The sequence below is a fragment of the Equus caballus genome, chromosome 19, assembly GCF_041296265.1.
Source record: "Equus caballus isolate H_3958 breed thoroughbred chromosome 19, TB-T2T, whole genome shotgun sequence".
Classification (NCBI taxonomy): Eukaryota; Metazoa; Chordata; class Mammalia; order Perissodactyla; family Equidae; genus Equus; species Equus caballus.
This window is the reverse complement of record NC_091702.1, coordinates 22,470,878-22,487,877: the sequence shown is the minus strand read 5'-3', so window position 1 is coordinate 22,487,877 and position 17,000 is coordinate 22,470,878. Positions and strand designations below refer to the sequence as shown.

Genomic DNA, 17,000 nt, shown 5'->3' with positions numbered 1-17,000 from the left:
CCATGGGTCCTGTCCCCATGCCAGCGGGGGCAGCAGCTGCTCTGCCTGCCCATGGGCCCTGTCCCCATGCCAGCGGGGGCAGCAGAAGCGGCGGCAGCAGAAGTGGCGGCAGCAGAAGCTCTGACTGCCCATGGGTCCTGTCCCCATGCTATTCCACACTATTCTCTAAATAAAAGAGCACTAGTGCCAGATCTTGAGAGTCTAAGAAATCTTTCTTTCGACTCCTCGGCTCACCGACCCCGCATCACTACCGTGGGGGGAGGATACTGTATTTAATTGGGGATCCCCATAAGAGTGTTTGAAAAAGGAAAATATGCTCATTAATAAGATTTTGAAAATCAATGACCCTAACCTGTTCGTTTTACTGAAAGGGAATCTGAGGCCTAGTGAAATGACTTGCTACATATCACACAATCCAAAATACAAACGACTGTCTCTTACAGTTCCATTAAAGTTTTAAATTATTAAATATTGATTGAAAAAGACATCTTCACTCCTGGGGTAAACCCAGGGACGAGGGAAAGGTCAGCAGTATTAATGGCAAACACAACACAGTTTTACACAAAAAAAAGTGTCTGGAGATTGTGACTTAGCACTCTTGACGTCGTCTCTCCCTCTCTCCCTGCTGGAGTTCCTCATACACACAGACACACACACACCATAATTAACGGGATTGCTTTGGTCTGTTCATATTATTAGACAGTGGATCCTTATCAAAGCTGTTATTTCACTCTGGCTTCACATAATCCTTTCTAAAACAATACTAGCCATTAACCTCACTCTCCTTTTTTTCTTTTTTTTTGAGGAAGATTAGCCCTGAGCTAACTACTGCCAGTCCTCCTCTTTTTTTTGATGAGGAAGGTGGCCCTGAGCTAACATCCATGCCCATCTCCCTCTACTTTATATGCGGGACGCCTACCACAGCACGGCACGCCAAGCGGTGCCATGTCTGCACCCGGGATCCAAACCGGCGAACCCCGGGTCACCAAGAAGCAGGACGTGCGAACTTAACTGCTGCGCCACCGGGCCGGCCCTGTCACTCTCCTTTCTGAGGATGTACGACAAAGGAAATACAGCTCATGTTGAAAATTGGGAGATCTCAGTTACAAACCTGCATCCCACTGGGTAACTGCCTTAATATCGTACACTTTGGTTCTTACCAAGGATGAAATCGAAGGAATGGAATTTCCCACTCACTCAATGAAGAGCGAGGAATTTCTTTAGCCTCTGTGATGAAAGGCAACGTGACCATTTTCACTGGGTTTTAGCCACAAAACAGGCTCAAGGCCTAGCTCATGCACGACATTGTGCATACAAGGTCAAACTTTTCCATTCCTGTCCTTGAACAACTATGGACTTGGTGCCCAAGCGCTGGTCTAACATCAAACGCTGGCAAAGGAAAAGAAGGGACAAATTCTTGAAATATTTTTTCCCTAACTAATCTGCCATTATTAAGCCTTGGGAAGACAGGCAGGCTTCACAGAGGAGGTGCTATTTCAGCTGGTTCTTGAAGAACTGAGGTGGAGTTTGCTGCCAGAGGGAGTAGGACAGGCCAAGAAGAGAGAATGAGGTGTATTCATGAAATGGGGCAAATCTTTTGGCACCTGGTGGGGAAATCTGAAGTACTTTGGGAGGCAAGCAAGTGCCACATCAAGCAGTTCAGACTTCATTCTCTGAACAGTGGGGACCACCATGGAGGTTCCTTAAGGAGGGGAGTGGCATGTTTGGATCTGATGCAGCTGCAGCTGTAATACAGAGGATGGGATGGAGGGGAAAATGGATAATCACATCTTAAAACATAAGGTGGTCCTTCGGGAAGGCCTACTGAGGACCAGACTGAGCAATGGGGATCATAAACCGAGCTTATAAGAAATGTAAGAGGAGATGACAAAGACAGGGTCCACGATAAAGGATGCCCTAAGAGAGTATCCAGAGTTCTCTCTCACTCAGAGCTGTAAGTGTTCCATAAGGAGATGATGAGAACATGTATGAAATCTGGCACCTCAGGGTAGGTGGCACATTTCTACACCAGTAGCAACCTCTCTCAGAGAACCTGCATGTGACTTTCAGGGTAGTGGGTCCAGAGGACAGGGCTTAGCTTTCAAAACCTAAGACGGGTTTAAGCAGAAGAAAGCCACTCCTGGCTTACAGGGGTAGGAGTTACAGGGAGAAGGCATGAAGGGAAGAAGGAAAGCCATCGGAGGTGAGGGTAGAGAGACACCTGTTTTGTAAAGAGTATATCTTGGGTCGAGGTGATCCTAAGATTACAGGAGGGAGACAATAAGAATATTCAATAACAAGGGTTACCATTATACTGAGATGTTAGGAACTGAGCTAGGCGATTTTTAATATTTAATAATGGGAATTAAAATACCCATTTCACAAATGAGGACACAGAGATTCAGGGAATACTAAAAGCAAATAGGAAGTGACAAACTCCAATTCTAAGCCAAATACATCTGATACCAAAGTCCCCACTATTCTCTGCCACATCACACCATTAGCCCCATGGCAGTGTAAGGAGACAGGAATCCTGCATGTCCCTGAGGGCGCCGTGGGACTCTGTCCTGGCTAAGCTGTCTTCGCGAAGGTAACAGCAAACGAAACGAGGGGCCGGCTGCAGGGCAGTATCCTTGAGCAGAGCAGCAATTTGTTTTAGGAAAAGGAAATAGTACAATAGCGCCATGTGTTCAAACAGAAAGCTTGTTCTGGAAAACAAAGCAATAAAGAACACAAGATTCATTCCACAAATATTTACTGAGTCCCTACTATGTGCCAGACATAGTTCTAGAAGGTGGGGAGAGAATGGTGAATTAAACAATGTTCCTACCTCCTATCATGTCCAACTTGGTGAAGCACACCCTCTGTGACCATCCTTACCATTAGAACGGTAGTTCCCTACGCTGGCGACCACCATTCCCAGTAGAGGTTTGATAAGAACATGAAGCCAGATCAGGCAAAGGCATTTCGACTTACTAGGTCTAAAATAAGGTTTCAGGATCTGTATTTGTTTTGAAGTCCCACCAGTGTTCCTACAGTACAGTCAACTGAGAGAACCAGGACACGAGAGAGTAATTAATTTATCTCCATCTTTTAAATATATTTATTTGTTTAGATTTTGTTTGCTTCTTTTACACGTACTTAGTCTCATCACAACACCAGGTACAAAGTTAAAGTGCGCCCTTTTTTTTAAAAAAATATTTGTCTTTTATAAGTAGTGAAACGGTAAGCAACTCAAATAGATTCCCTCAAAAGTCAGGGAATTAAATTTTAAATTAAATTAAGTAGAATGTAGGAAAATGTCACAAGCCACAAATCATGATGAAGTATTCATCCTATTCCTGGGCACACCACATATGAATGTAAACAGGTCAATCACACTAGTATTAAGTACACCTTAATATTAATCAGACAGCGTTGTAAACTTAAAAATTATTTAAGAGAACTGTTTCTTGGGGATAGAAGCCAGATGCAGCAAATTCAAGTAAAAAGATACCCTGGGAGAACGCTCCCATTTACGAGAAGGCAGACAAAAGCCTTCGGGATCCCTTTAGGCAGCAACCACATCCCAAGGTAGACAGGACCAAAGCATATGAACCACACAATGGACTCCACGAACAAGAGGCGCTTTTGTTCATCTACTCCACCTGATTCATGTTTCCCTCTTTGCTTTGGCAACCAGGAAGCTCAAAGCCAAATATATGGCCTACATCAAGCAGTTCTAAAGCATTCTTTTATATACAACCATACTCATGTCTTCATCTTACTTGTCCTCAATTTCCTCAGGTATTTATTTTTTAACAGACTTTGTTTTTTTAGAGCAGTTTTATGTTCACAGCAAAATTGCACAGAAGGTACAGAGAATGCCCACATACATATCCTGCCCCCACATACACACAGCCTGTCTCACCCATCAAAATCCCACAGCAGAGTAGTACATTTCTTACAACTGATGGACCTATACTGACATGGCACCATCACCCAAAGTCCAGAGTTTACATTAGTGTCTATGTACCTCTTGGTGTGGTACATTCTATGGGTTTTGACAAACATATTGACATGCATCCACCATTATAGTATCACACAGAGTAGTTTCACTGCCCTAAAAGTCCTGGGTGCTCCATATATTCATCCCGCCCTTCCCCTGAAGCCCTGAATACTGCAGATTTTACTGCCTCTGTAGTTCGCCTTTTCCTATCTTCTAGTTGGAATCATACAGAATGTAGCCTTTTCAGATTGACTTGTTCCACTTACTAATGTGCACTGAAGGGTCCTCCATGTCTTTTCACAGCTGGAGAACTCATCTCGTTTGAGTGCTGAGTAATATTCCATTGTCTGGATGTACCACAGTTTATTTATCCATCCACTTACCAAAGGACATCCTGGTTGCTTCCAAGTTTTGGCAATTAGGAATAAAGCTGCTATGAACCTTCGTGTGCAGGTTTTTGTCAGGACTCAAGTTTTCAATTCCATTTTAGCAAATGGACATTCAAGCTGAAGACAGTTTATACATTCTTTTTCTCCTTTCTATAGACTAAAATTCTCCTTAGGAAAACCTATTGTTAATTTTTTGGTGTGAATTCTCTTACATGCTTATGGTTAAAAATGATAATATTGCTAGTACTCTAACTTCAAACTTAGACATGGTAGTGTCATTTGACTAAAAATTCTTTTATATGGCAGACATAGCACTAAGCCTTAAGAGCTGTTTAAAGGCCTACGGAACCTTGGGTCTCTTTCACATACTTGTTTCTGTTTTGTTTACTAACCATAAGAATAATGCATGATTACATAAAACTTGGAAAATATAGAAAAGAACAAAGAACAAAGGTTGAAAGAACATGTAATACATTTCACTCAGAAATAACTTTTCACTTTATCTTACTAATCCTCTTTTTCATGCCACAATTCGCTCATAAACAATACAGGGGGAAATGCTGATGCCAATGTCTGGTTTTACCTAATTTTCCTCTGCCCCAACAGGGGCCCGTCTTCCCTACACTATCAAATATACACAACCTGCGTTGTTTTAATTCACAGGTACATTGTCACATACACGGTCCCTATTTCTACCTGGATGAGGTCCAAGAAGGAAACAGTATATTTAATCAGTGTTATAATTGGTTCTATCCTTTTACAGTTGTTCACGGCTTTCTTTAATTATATCTGTAAACGCACTTCACTTATCAAAATGTCACCTTCTTTTGCTTACTTAAGTCAGTCTTCTATATACGCACATATAAAAAGCCTCTGTTTTTAACTCCTGTGGCATCAAAATAGGTTGTCTTTATATCTTACCTAAAAAACTTCATTTAAAACACATACACATTCTTGCCCAAATTAACTGATCTATAGCTGCAAGATTAATCTACAAAAAAAACACATGTCCTCTCAAGCAGATGTCTCTCAGGCTGTATGTGGTGACCCAGTTCTACCGTCTCATTCTCGGCCTAGGAATACTTCGCTCGGGATGTCGAAGGTGGCAGTCAACAATAACTGATGCCTAAAACTAAACGGAAATATATTCCTGTTGCACAATGATAAATTCCACTACAGCACAGAAGTAATTACATCTGGGTTTATGAGGTGTAATTATTTTGAGATTTAAACTAGCCCTCTACTTCTTAGAAAGAGTAATTGTTTTACTTTGGATCTCTTCCACATCCGTCTACTTAGAGTGAAGCAGCAAAGAAGGCTAACGTGAAAACACTTTCTGATCCGTGTTCCTGGGATTAAGTAGAAGGTTACACAGCACATTTGACCAAAAAATCATATATCTGCCAGGAAGAATTAATAAAAAAGACATGATGCAACATTCTGTTCCAAGAGAAAGCTCAGAGAAGGTCTAGCCAATTATTCCTAGCAGAATGATCAAGCACGATGAAATAACGTTCTAATGTAAAACATGTTTCTTTTAGGACGTCCCTGTCCCCTAACTCACTCTTTATAGCAAACGTCTTTGCACATTACCTTGCAAGTCTGAATCATTCGACTTCGGACTGCTTCTTGCTCGCCGCTCTGTCTTCTTAATTCCCGGACCACCACCGCTGCCGCCTCCCCCGCCTCCCCCGCCGTGGCCCTTCCCGTAGCCATTGTACACGGTTGTGCAGCTGCTTTTGTAGATCGAAGACGGAGGGCTGTTGAGGCGATTCTGGCGGTCGATCTGGCGGTCTTTCAGTTTTTTATGTGGAGGCTTGCTGTACTGGTCTTCCCGTGTAATGTAGCTCGACATTCCATAGAGTGGTATAATTTCTAAAATGGATGATTGTGACAAATGCAAGCTCAGTGTACATTTGCAATAATAAATTATCCAATGGTCAAAAGACCTGACTCATAAAGATGTTTAAAATATTACTAAATATATACAAAACTATTTTAAAGAAAATGAAGGCCAGCCCTGGAGGCCTAGTGGTTAAGTTCAGCACACTCTACTCGGTGGCCCGGGTTCAGTCCCCTGGTGTGGACCTACACCACTCGTCAGGCCATGCTGTGGTGGCAGCTCACAAACAAAATAGAGGAAGATTGGCAACCGATGTCAGCTCAGGGCGAGTCTTCCTCAGCAAAAAAAAAAAAAAGACAAGATGATATACATATCATGCATGTTTAAAATATTCCTATTCGTTTCTAACCAATCAAAGAATAATCATTAAAAACTATACTGTGTGTTGAGGAATGTTCCAGAAATTATGGAAAATACTGAACAGAAGACAAGGTTACGGTCCATATAGCATTCATATTCTAGCTGAATTTATAACTAAGTCTGATTTTGCCTCTCAAAATGTTTTCAGTAGTTGCAATATACAAAAAAGTTAGAATGAATAAATCACCCCCTTAAATATGTCTTTAGAATAGACACTTAAAGGCGTACTTATCCTTGTGGATAGAACAGCATTTCTGCTGGAAAGTCTAGAGCAACCAGAATATCAGGAATTATTTGTGGCAAATCAAAGAGGCAATATTTGAACAAAACTTAGTAAAATGAGGAGATGAGAAATTTCCATTAAAAATAACCAAAGCAGGGCTGGCCCCGTGGCCGAGTGGTTAAGTTTGCACACTCTGCTGCAGGCGGCCCAGTGTTTCGTTGGTTCGAATCCTGAGCGTGGACATGGCACTGCTCATCAAACCACAACCAAAGCTCACAGAATCAGGGGAAATGTTCAAGGAGAAATTGTAGGGGTAAATATAAGCCATCTCCACAACTTGGTGCCAAATATAAGAAGCTGTGGTCCCAAACTTCTATTCTGGAGTAATGAGGAGACAAGACGCATTGACCAGTAGAATGTCACCTGCCTTCACTATGCATATTTTTAAGTAGCTCAAAGAAAATGGAAGCCTGCAAAATAATCTCATGATCTTAAGGGAAAACATTTATTTTAAACATAAATTTTTAAGTCAATTTAAAATTATATTTAGGCATTAATAAAAACAATAATACCTAACACAGAGATTGAGTCCTTATGTGTTTATAAGAGAAAAGGGCCCCAAGTGCATAGAGTGACCATAAAGATTACCATCCAAACCCGAACACTTCTGAGAGCAAAAAGGGAGCACTCGTAATCATTTCTCTAGACAATGAAGACCTACACCAGGACTGCCCCAGGCACCCCAGGAACGCAGGGTCACCCCACGTCACTTCACAACTGATGTTTCAGTTGTTCCAGGGCAAAGCTCCACTTTTCATTTTCTTTCTGTTCATGTACCTTAAGGAAGATCTTTAAAAAGCACATCTTCACAAGACAACCAATGTGCACTAGAAAGTGTGAAAAAACAAATACAACCCTCCTCAAAGAGCATATGCCCAAATGAATTACATCCAAACATACAAAAAGAATGGCAAATGTTTTAAAAATCAGAATGCATTACACTTGAGATTTAAAATATTCACCATGGGAACTAATATAATAATCTTTGAAAACATGTCTAGAACTTTTTAAACTCTTATGATTTGGGAAACTGAATGTTTAAATAGCTTTTAGATATGCACATTAAGAACTAAGGTAAGAGAATATATAAACGGCTCTTTATTTATAAATCAAAAGTATTTTGTTTTACTGTACTGCTTTAATTCGAAATCAATGAAGGCACTTTTATTTATACATTATTGCTCTGTGTTAGTTTAATGAAATTAAACCAAAATACACTATAAAATGAAGATACTAATTTTTTTCATAATTCTAATGATGATTTAAATCATACTGTTATCTAAAATTGCAAAGGACGCCATTTACAAAACAGTAGTTATGTGGTATCTGACTAACAGATGGCTAAAACAGGCAGGTCAGACACTCTTCATCAAGCGATGAGTCAACAGCCAACGCTTTTCATTTTCACGATGTCATTAAGCTCAGACCCAACCAGAAAACTGACAAACGCTCATATATTTAATGTATACTGTGTCAAAGCACTGAATACTTTTTTAAAAATTACAATTAATTAACTGAACTTTTTCCATTTTTACCTGAATGTTTTCATGGAAATGCCCACTATCTGATGTTTTGGAGTGTTATGTCAGTGGGCAAGAAGATTAAATTAATAGAAAGTTATTGATACCCCTATGAAATCAAAATACTGATTCCATCTTTCGCTATCATCTCTTCCTACCCCATAGCTACTGATTCTTTGAATTATACTAAATTTCTTTATAACTACTATAAACAAATAGCCAATCAAATTCTATCCCTAAGTTACAACAGGATATTTCACTTCAAATACTCATCTCAAAATTTTCTTTTGTTAACAAGAAAAAATTACAATATGAGATGAATATACAGGGGACAAAATATGTATGTGTATATATATACACACCTCACAAAAGAAAATGAGGTGATAACTTGCTCCAAAACTCTACAGTGTAACACGCATTTCTCATACAATTTATCTGAACCAACATCATAAATGTTTAAAGCAATAAAATGCTTCAATTTGTAATGAAAATCACTTTGAAAAGTCCTAGAGGTTACAGTCTAACTTTTACTCTCACTTATCTAGTTTCTTAGCATCCATTTTGATAGAGAAGAGCTTTAGACTAAACCAACACCAAGGCCAAAACTAAAAAGACATAATGTCGGCATCTCTGAGACTCTTTCATGTCAAGGTAAGTATTTGTCTAACAACCAGTGAAACTAGGGCTACACTAATGGCTATTCTTACACTAAAAACAGGGTTCGGGAGGGCTGTGTCAACAGCAAGGGGACTCTGAGTTCTACCAAGATTGCAACACAGAGCATTCAGGAAATCCAAAGGTTACTGAGACCTCAGTCTTCTATCATTGGAAATGGGGCAGAGAAGACTTAATTCCCCTTCTACAGCTAGACCACGTGGATGACTAGGAAATAATGTGCTGTTCTGCCTCAGGCCACTCTCACACAAAAATATGTTAACAGGACACGGGAACATATGATAGATCACTGCTTCTTTTCTAAAATAAGAAAAGGCAACCCCACTCCCTGCTCTTCGCGGGGAGATAAGGGGCAGAATTTGGGAAAATATAAAGAAAGAAAGAAACGCAACTCACAAGTAAATTTTCCAAGACACAATTCAGGACAAAGGAAGCTAGGAATCTCCCACCAACTTCACACAGCAGAGAGATCCTCTTCTACCTTGCTCATTACAGAGGAAACAAAGGGCTCTCTGGCTGTCTGAAGCTACACAAGTGTTGTAATCAGTTTCAACAGCTCCCGATGCCAGCAATAATCTACTTACCTTGTTCGCCATATATTGTAGGGGGAAGATGATGCTGAGGAAAAAACTGAGGCGGCATATCTCCAGGTCCGGTAACAGGTGGGTAGTAAGCTGTGTGTGAGTTATGAATAAAATGCGGATGGTGAGTCAGGTAGGGGGGGAGGTGATGGGTTGGAGACATGGCCGAGGGGTAGCTTGGGGGGTAACACTCAGGAGACTGGGGTGTGACCACCACCCGGCGGACTCCAGTATTGTCTTCAATCACCTAAAGAGAAGAGAAAGAGCGTAGTAGGTATTATTAGCAAATATCCTGTGAATATATACAGTATTTTATTACTTCCCCCTTAATTTTCATTTTCCCTCCTCCACAGAAAAAAAATTAGTGTGTGTCAAATTTTGGTTCTCTGATTTAACTAGTTAACTGAGTTCTAGAGGTAATAACATTTAACCATTAAAATTTTTTTAAATAAACTTTTCATCAACCACCTGATTCTGATTACACAAAACTTTTTGGAAAGATCAATAGCTTGATAATAAATCTCATTTGTCTCGTAAAATTTTCAGATAAATCTTGACTTGGAAGAAGACTTCTGAAGACTTCATCCAAGACAAATGAATTTAATGTGTGCTTAAGTTGACTTCAGGAGTGATTTTGAGTATAACTATCAGTTCAGTGGTTTTCCACAAAGAAGAGACTTTCTAGGTCACATAATAGGACTGAGTTTGCAGATGTGCCTAATAACACTCAACCCCATTCCCGCTTTAGCACGCAAAGTTCCATCATCATAAGGCTCTACGAACAATGGGAACATTAAGTTCAGAAGCCATAAGAGTACCAAAAGGCCATTTAATCTGGGACCAAGGATGTGGATGAAATGAGGGGATTCTAACCAATGAAAAACTTGAGCAATCCCAAATCAAGGACACCTGTGCTGCCAAGATATCCTGATGATGTAATGAGTGTTGCACAGGGAGACACTAGACAAGGGACCTGTTATGAGTAGAATGAGCCCATCACTACTCTCTTCATACTTTCTTCAAATGTTTCTTTAATTCACCCCAGGAAAGTAACATAAGGCAGTACAATGCCAGTTTATTGCCTTTGTGGCCAACTTCATCCTACCCACTCTAAGAGCAAGCAATTTTGTTGAAACACAAGATAAGAAATAACTAACACCACAGGTACTATAATCAAAACATAAAGCAGTGGGGTAAAGAGAACAGGAGCATGGACTGGCAGACCCAGGAAGGCTTCAGAGAACTCAAACAGAGCTGGGACAGCTGAGAGAATGGCCCCTGGGTTAGGGTCCCGAAAGGAAGGGGACAATGATGGCGTAAGAGTAAATGCGGAAGCCAGGATCAGGTTGCCAGAGACCAGCTGGTCTAATCAAGTATTTAACACACTCAAGCACACTCACTGGTAGGAAGTTTTGGTTTTCAAGGGGGAAAACACACTGGAAATTAAACTTGTATATTGAAATCGATTTCTCATTACACCTCAGGAGGCTGATTAAAGGCCAAAATAAAATGACTTAATCATGTCTAAAACACCCTAATAAAAAAAAATTTATACGAAGCTTCCTTTTTAAAAATACTGTTCAAAACAAAATAGGAAGTTTATCAACGTTAATCTGTACTTTAGTCTATAGGATAGGTTTAGTTTGAATTAACAGCCATTAATCTTTATGTTAAGAAAACAAAGATCTTTATGTCTATTAATGAATCTATTAACATAATAGTTTCAGAATTAATTACTATGTTAACAGTTCATTAATAAAGCTACATTAACTCCATAAAATTAAGATTCTGAGTCATACTCCCTCCTAAAGCTTACGACGCAGCTTTTTATAAATTATTTAATAAATGCAACCTTTTCTGGGCCTTGGCAAGCTAATCACGTTAACCTCATTTATGAAAGCATGCCTCTAATTTACAGGTATATGTGAAATGGGGCTTAAACCATGACATTGCAAATTCTACTGTATGTACTAATAATTACCATCAAAGCATCTTCTATTTTGTCTAAAATGAAGAGCATGCATATAATATTTAGCAGCACACTTGTACAATTTTAATATAAATATGGATTTTTCTTACCATCTGATACAAACACGCATTATTCTATAGTGTCTTATTTCTCCCCACCCTGTGACTGCCTATTGAGAAAAAAGAGGGAAAAAGTGTCCCTCTTTCACGGAATCTTCATTCAATCCTGTGCTACACACTGGAAGGTTCAAAGAAGTATTTGTTCTCTAGAAATTTATAAACCTTCGTGATTGCAGTCACTGTAAAACTTCCAATGGTCAACCAGCCACATGGAGCTGACCATGTAATAAGACAAGAACAAGGGTCTCAGGGGCCGGCCCAGTGGCGCAGCCGTTTAGTTTGCACGTTCCGCTTCTCAGCGGCCCAGGGTTCGCCGATTCGGATCCCGGGTGTGGACATGGCACCGCTTGGCATGCCATGCTGTGGTAGGCGTCCCACATATAAAGTAGAGGGAGATGGGCACAGACGTTAGCTAAGGGCCAGGCTTCCTCAGCAAAAAAGAGGAGGACTGGCAGTAGTTAGCTCAGGGCTAACCTTCCTCAAAAAAAAAAAAAAAAAAACAAGGCTCTCTAAATACAAAGAACTCTGGGCTTGTAAACAGGGGTAGTTATAATGAAAAGAATTTATTCTCATTTTATCATTTAATTTCTGACTTGTCAAAATGAAGCGCTTTTTAAAAAAAAAAAGTTGGACAAAAAGCACAAAAAGAATTCTAGTCAAGGAAATAAAAAGAAACAAAAAGAAGAGATACAGCGCTGAAACGTTATCTTTTTACTACTATAGTTTGTAAGAATAAGTATTTCCACTAATTTAAAAGATTAGTACATCTGCAGTATAAATTACCCTTCACAAAAAATAGGGTTCCAGTTAGAAAACTAAGTAGCATTTTGAAACCACAAATTGCCTGCATGTATGATAATTGTGTGATACTACCACTTTTAATTATCCTAAATTTTTCTGTGATATTTGTGAAAGATGTTGATTTACACGTATACTTGTAGTAGGACATTTTCGGAAATCTGCTCTCTCACCTATTAAGAATTATCATTAAAAATATTTTAATAAATAAAATACTAATTCTGACACAATCAGAAACAAAAATCAAACATACGTGCTATTTTATTTTTCTTCCATAACACAAATTGCAGCATATTTAATTATCAAATTCAGTTTTGATTTATGTCTTAAGGAAATGACGTCTATGTTCCCCCAAAGAATAACAAAGTCTGAGGAACAATAATAACACACAAAATAATAAGCAACTCAGGAAATGGTGGCAATGATATTCTTTGCTTAAAAAACATGGTTCATGGGGCCTGCCCACTGGTGTAGTGGTTAAGTTTGCATGCTGTGCTTTGGCAGCCCAGGTTCACAGGTTTGGATCCCTGGAGAGGACCTACACACCACTCATCAAGCCATGCTGTGGGAGCTTCCCAAACACAAAATAGAGGAAGACTGGCACAGATGTTAGCTCAGGGACAACCTTTCTCAAGCAAAAAGAGGAAGATTGGCAACAGATGTTCACTCAGGGCCAATCTTCCTCACCAAAAAAAAAAAAAAAAGTTGATAAAGAAATATAATACTATATGTAGCAGAATTTAGACATTAGAAAGAGTTCACTCCAAAAACCCTGAGGCAATAAAATGTGCCTTCATTCTTCACAAAGGACCATGGAAAAGACAGATTCATTTCCTTTGGGGATGAATGAAATTGTGACAATGTCCAGAGGCAGAAAAATCACCTGTATTCAATTCAACAATTACTTCCTGACATATACCATGACCTAAGTACTAGATATTCAAAGGTGAGAAAAAAACAGGTGCTAAGTAGTAAGATTTATCTACATAGCCTAAGAATAATATAAAGAGAAAAATTAGACTGTCTTATGAAGTGCTGTTCAGAAATCAGAACAAAGTATTGTTTTTTCAGAAATCAAAATGAAATATTCATCCAGATTTTTCCTAGCTCTGTGACTCAACAGAACAGTCACTCACATATCTTCTCCAGAGAAGGGCAGACCCTTGGAAAAGATCACTGTGCTAGGTTCTCAGGTTGCCACGGGTTACGGGCTGAATTACGCCCCCCACCTCCACTCCCAGAGTTCATTATTGAAATCCTAACTCCCAGTACCTCAGCATGTGACTGTATTTGAAAATGGGGCATTTAAAGAGGTAAATACGGTAAAATGAGGTCATCTGGGTGGGCCCTAATCCAGTATGACTGATATCCTTACGAGAGGAGGAAATTAGGACACAGACACGCAGAGGGAAGACCATGTAAAGACACCAAAGACAGACAGCCATCTACAAACCGAGGAGAGAGGCCTCAGAAGAAACCAAACTTGTGGCCTCCAAAATTGCAAGGAAATAATTTCTGTCGTTGAAGCACCCAGTGTGTGGTAGCCCCCAAAACTAATGCACTACCTATTAGAGCCTCCCCCGTTTCCTCCACCTTAAGCTCTACCAGCCTTGTCTGCTTAAAAAGAGCCCTGTTTAAGAAGTAAAGCACTTATCCTCAGAACGAACACTGAGCCACCTTCCTCAGGCTAAGGAAGGAGGTCAGCCTGACGGCAAACAGCAGCCTGTTTGATTCTTTATCATGTCCTTTCATTCTGTTCCATCAGTATTTACTGAGAAACTTCTGGTGTCTGGTATTCCTGTTATCCTCTGGCCTGGACACAAGGACGAGAGGCTTTGAGAACAAGGCACAAAAGGCTAAACAGGGAGAATGTTTGCCTTACTTGCAGGAGTGTTTTTAGAAGTATGACCAAGAGAACCATTAAAAGAAAATAAAATAGCCTGGAGGCAACAGCAAGAGGGAGGAGAAGAGAGCGGCATGGGGAGGGAGATGAGAAAGCAACTCACAGCCAGAGGCAGTGCTCTGCCAGCTGCCGGACATGGGTTCTCTCATTTAACTGCTGGAGAACTAGTTAGCAGCACCCCTGCTGTACAGGAGGAACAAAGCATTGCATGATTAAGGTGTACGGCTAGTTGAGTTGCAGAACCAGGTTTTCCTTCTGGTCTGCACCCCGAAGTTTTCATTATGGGGAGAATTATACAGAAGTTATGTATGCTGAGAAATAAATACGTAAATAGTGAACTATAAGAAATTGGATAGCTGGGTTATTAAGAGATGTGAAAGGATTCAATATACAACCAATATTTATTGAATACCCGCTGCTCTGCTTCAACATCGTCTACCTGAAATAAAGCAACACATGTTAAGGTCCTTAACATGCACTTAGGAAAAGTAACTGACACGTAATAGAAAAATCTTACCTGGCAATTACTACTATTAATATTGCCACCTCCTTAAACCCTCCAGCAATCCTGTGAGGCATATACAGTTAGATCTATTTTAGAGATAAGAGGAATGAAGCTCAGGGAAGTTAAGCTAACTCACTCAAGCTCGGAGAGCTATGAGGGGAGGGAAGGGCAATTTTGAGTCCAAGAATGAAAAGGATCTCTTAAAAACACTTACACTTCAAGTGTCCTAACAGACAAAGACGGCAGTTCCCCTTACTGAACTAAAACGCTCCACAGGAATTTTAGTAAACTCCTGAGTTCCTAAAACTCTCTCCTTCTACTTCTGGATTGCAAGTGACAAGAATGAAAAGAAGAGCCTCAATGATGGAAGTCAAAAGAAAAATTTTAAAAGCCTGCCCCAGATGGCCAGGGATGATCCAGGAAGTGGGCAGAGCAGACTACACGTGGACACATAGGAACCCACATGCACACAGGCGGTGCGCAAGGTCTGGCAGCCAGCTTGCTGCGGTGGCAAGAGCACTGACTGAGCTGCCTGCACACACAAAACTGGGACCAAATGAGTTTTGAAAGTCGGGCTCCAGTTCAATTCCTAACTGCTGCCAACAGACTTGAAGTGGGCTCCCAGGCCATTCCGGGAAGGGAAGAAGTCTCAGCTGACGCTGAGCACGCAAGCAGCAAGCAAGGAGAAGAAAAGCCTGGGTGATACAAAGCAAAACAGCTGCCTAGACGGAGGGATGAGCAGGCCAACAGTCCAGGCTTCTCCCAGCCAGACTGGAGCTCCCGCCTCCACCAGCACCTCTGTCCTGCAGCGTGGATTACAGATCTGTCTCCCACCCAAGTGCAAGTCCCTCAAGGGCACCTGGGCACACAGAAGGCTTTCAATAACTGTTGGCTAAATGAACAAACGAGTTAAAAAGCAAGCAAAAAGAAAAAAATAGCTTATCTGCTTAGATTTGGGAGGGAGGAAGGGAGAAGGAAGAGTGGCCCTGGGCCAACATCTGTTGCCAATCTTCCTCTTTTTTTGGTTTGAGGAAGATTGTCCCTGAGCTAAAATTTGTGCCAATCTTCCTCCACTTTGTACATGGGATGCTGTTACAGCATGGCTCAACGAGCAGTGTGTAGGTCCACGCCGGAGATCTGCACCCACGAACCCTGGGCCGCTGAAGTGGAGCGCACAAACCCAACCACCATGCCACTGGGCCAGCCCCAATCTGCTTAGATTTAATGTCTACAGGAGTTACTAACACATTCATTATCAAATTCTCCCCCCATAACTCAGGTAAATATCTGACATGCTACTCTAAAACTCCAGATAATCTAAACCCAGTTAATTCCAGATCTGTCATTCCTGACCCTCTTATTTGAAGCGCGGTTTTACCACAAGACAGACACAGAAAAATTATACTCTTCCAATGGAAGTTCTACTGCAATCCTCGATGCAGCTGAGGGGTTTTACTCATTACCAACCAAGAATACAGAGCATTGGCTCCCACCTCTCCTTTCTGCACGAACTCCTCACTCTGCGTCTTCTAACACAGTGAACGATACGAAAGAGGAAAAGCAAGTTTGTTCTTCACGGAGGGTAGAGATCTGAAACATAAGGACTCTACCTTCCCTCGTCCATCCCCTTTTTGCTGCTATGGATGAAAGTCCCACCACCATCACCCAAGCACCATTAGAAGAAAGCGAGAACTGGAAGAAAGGAATACGCAAAGAGCCACCAACGAGTTACACGAGCAAGTGATCATTCTGTTTTACAGATGAAGTTGAGCTACTTGACTTAAAACTGGGGGCAGAATTGAACATATTTCCTAAATCTCCTGACTTACTTTTCTGTCTTTTCAAATTCAGTGATTACAACTGTGGCTGAAAACACAAACACTACTTCTCAATCTCATTTCTCTTCATATCTGTAACGGCTAACACTGATGAAATCATATCTGCTCTTTCTATTGCTTCCTTATCATTAACGTTCTGAGACAATAAACTCTCTAGGTTTAGGACCAG

At 40.6% G+C, this 17,000-nt stretch overlaps 1 protein-coding gene across 10 annotated transcripts in view; it reads right to left on the bottom strand.

The window, feature by feature from the left end:
* FNDC3B (fibronectin type III domain containing 3B) overlaps window positions 1–17,000 on the bottom strand; it is a 357,231-nt gene that overhangs the window by 160,139 nt on the left and 180,092 nt on the right. For all 10 annotated transcript variants that reach the window (XM_070243255.1, XM_070243250.1, XM_023623306.2 and 7 more), the window contains exons 5-6: window positions 9,703–9,946; window positions 5,971–6,252 (exon numbers count right to left, since the gene is read on the bottom strand). In XM_070243255.1, coding sequence (XP_070099356.1) covers window positions 5,971–6,252; window positions 9,703–9,946 — 526 coding nt within the window. The remainder of the gene's footprint in view (window positions 1–5,970; window positions 6,253–9,702; window positions 9,947–17,000) is intronic.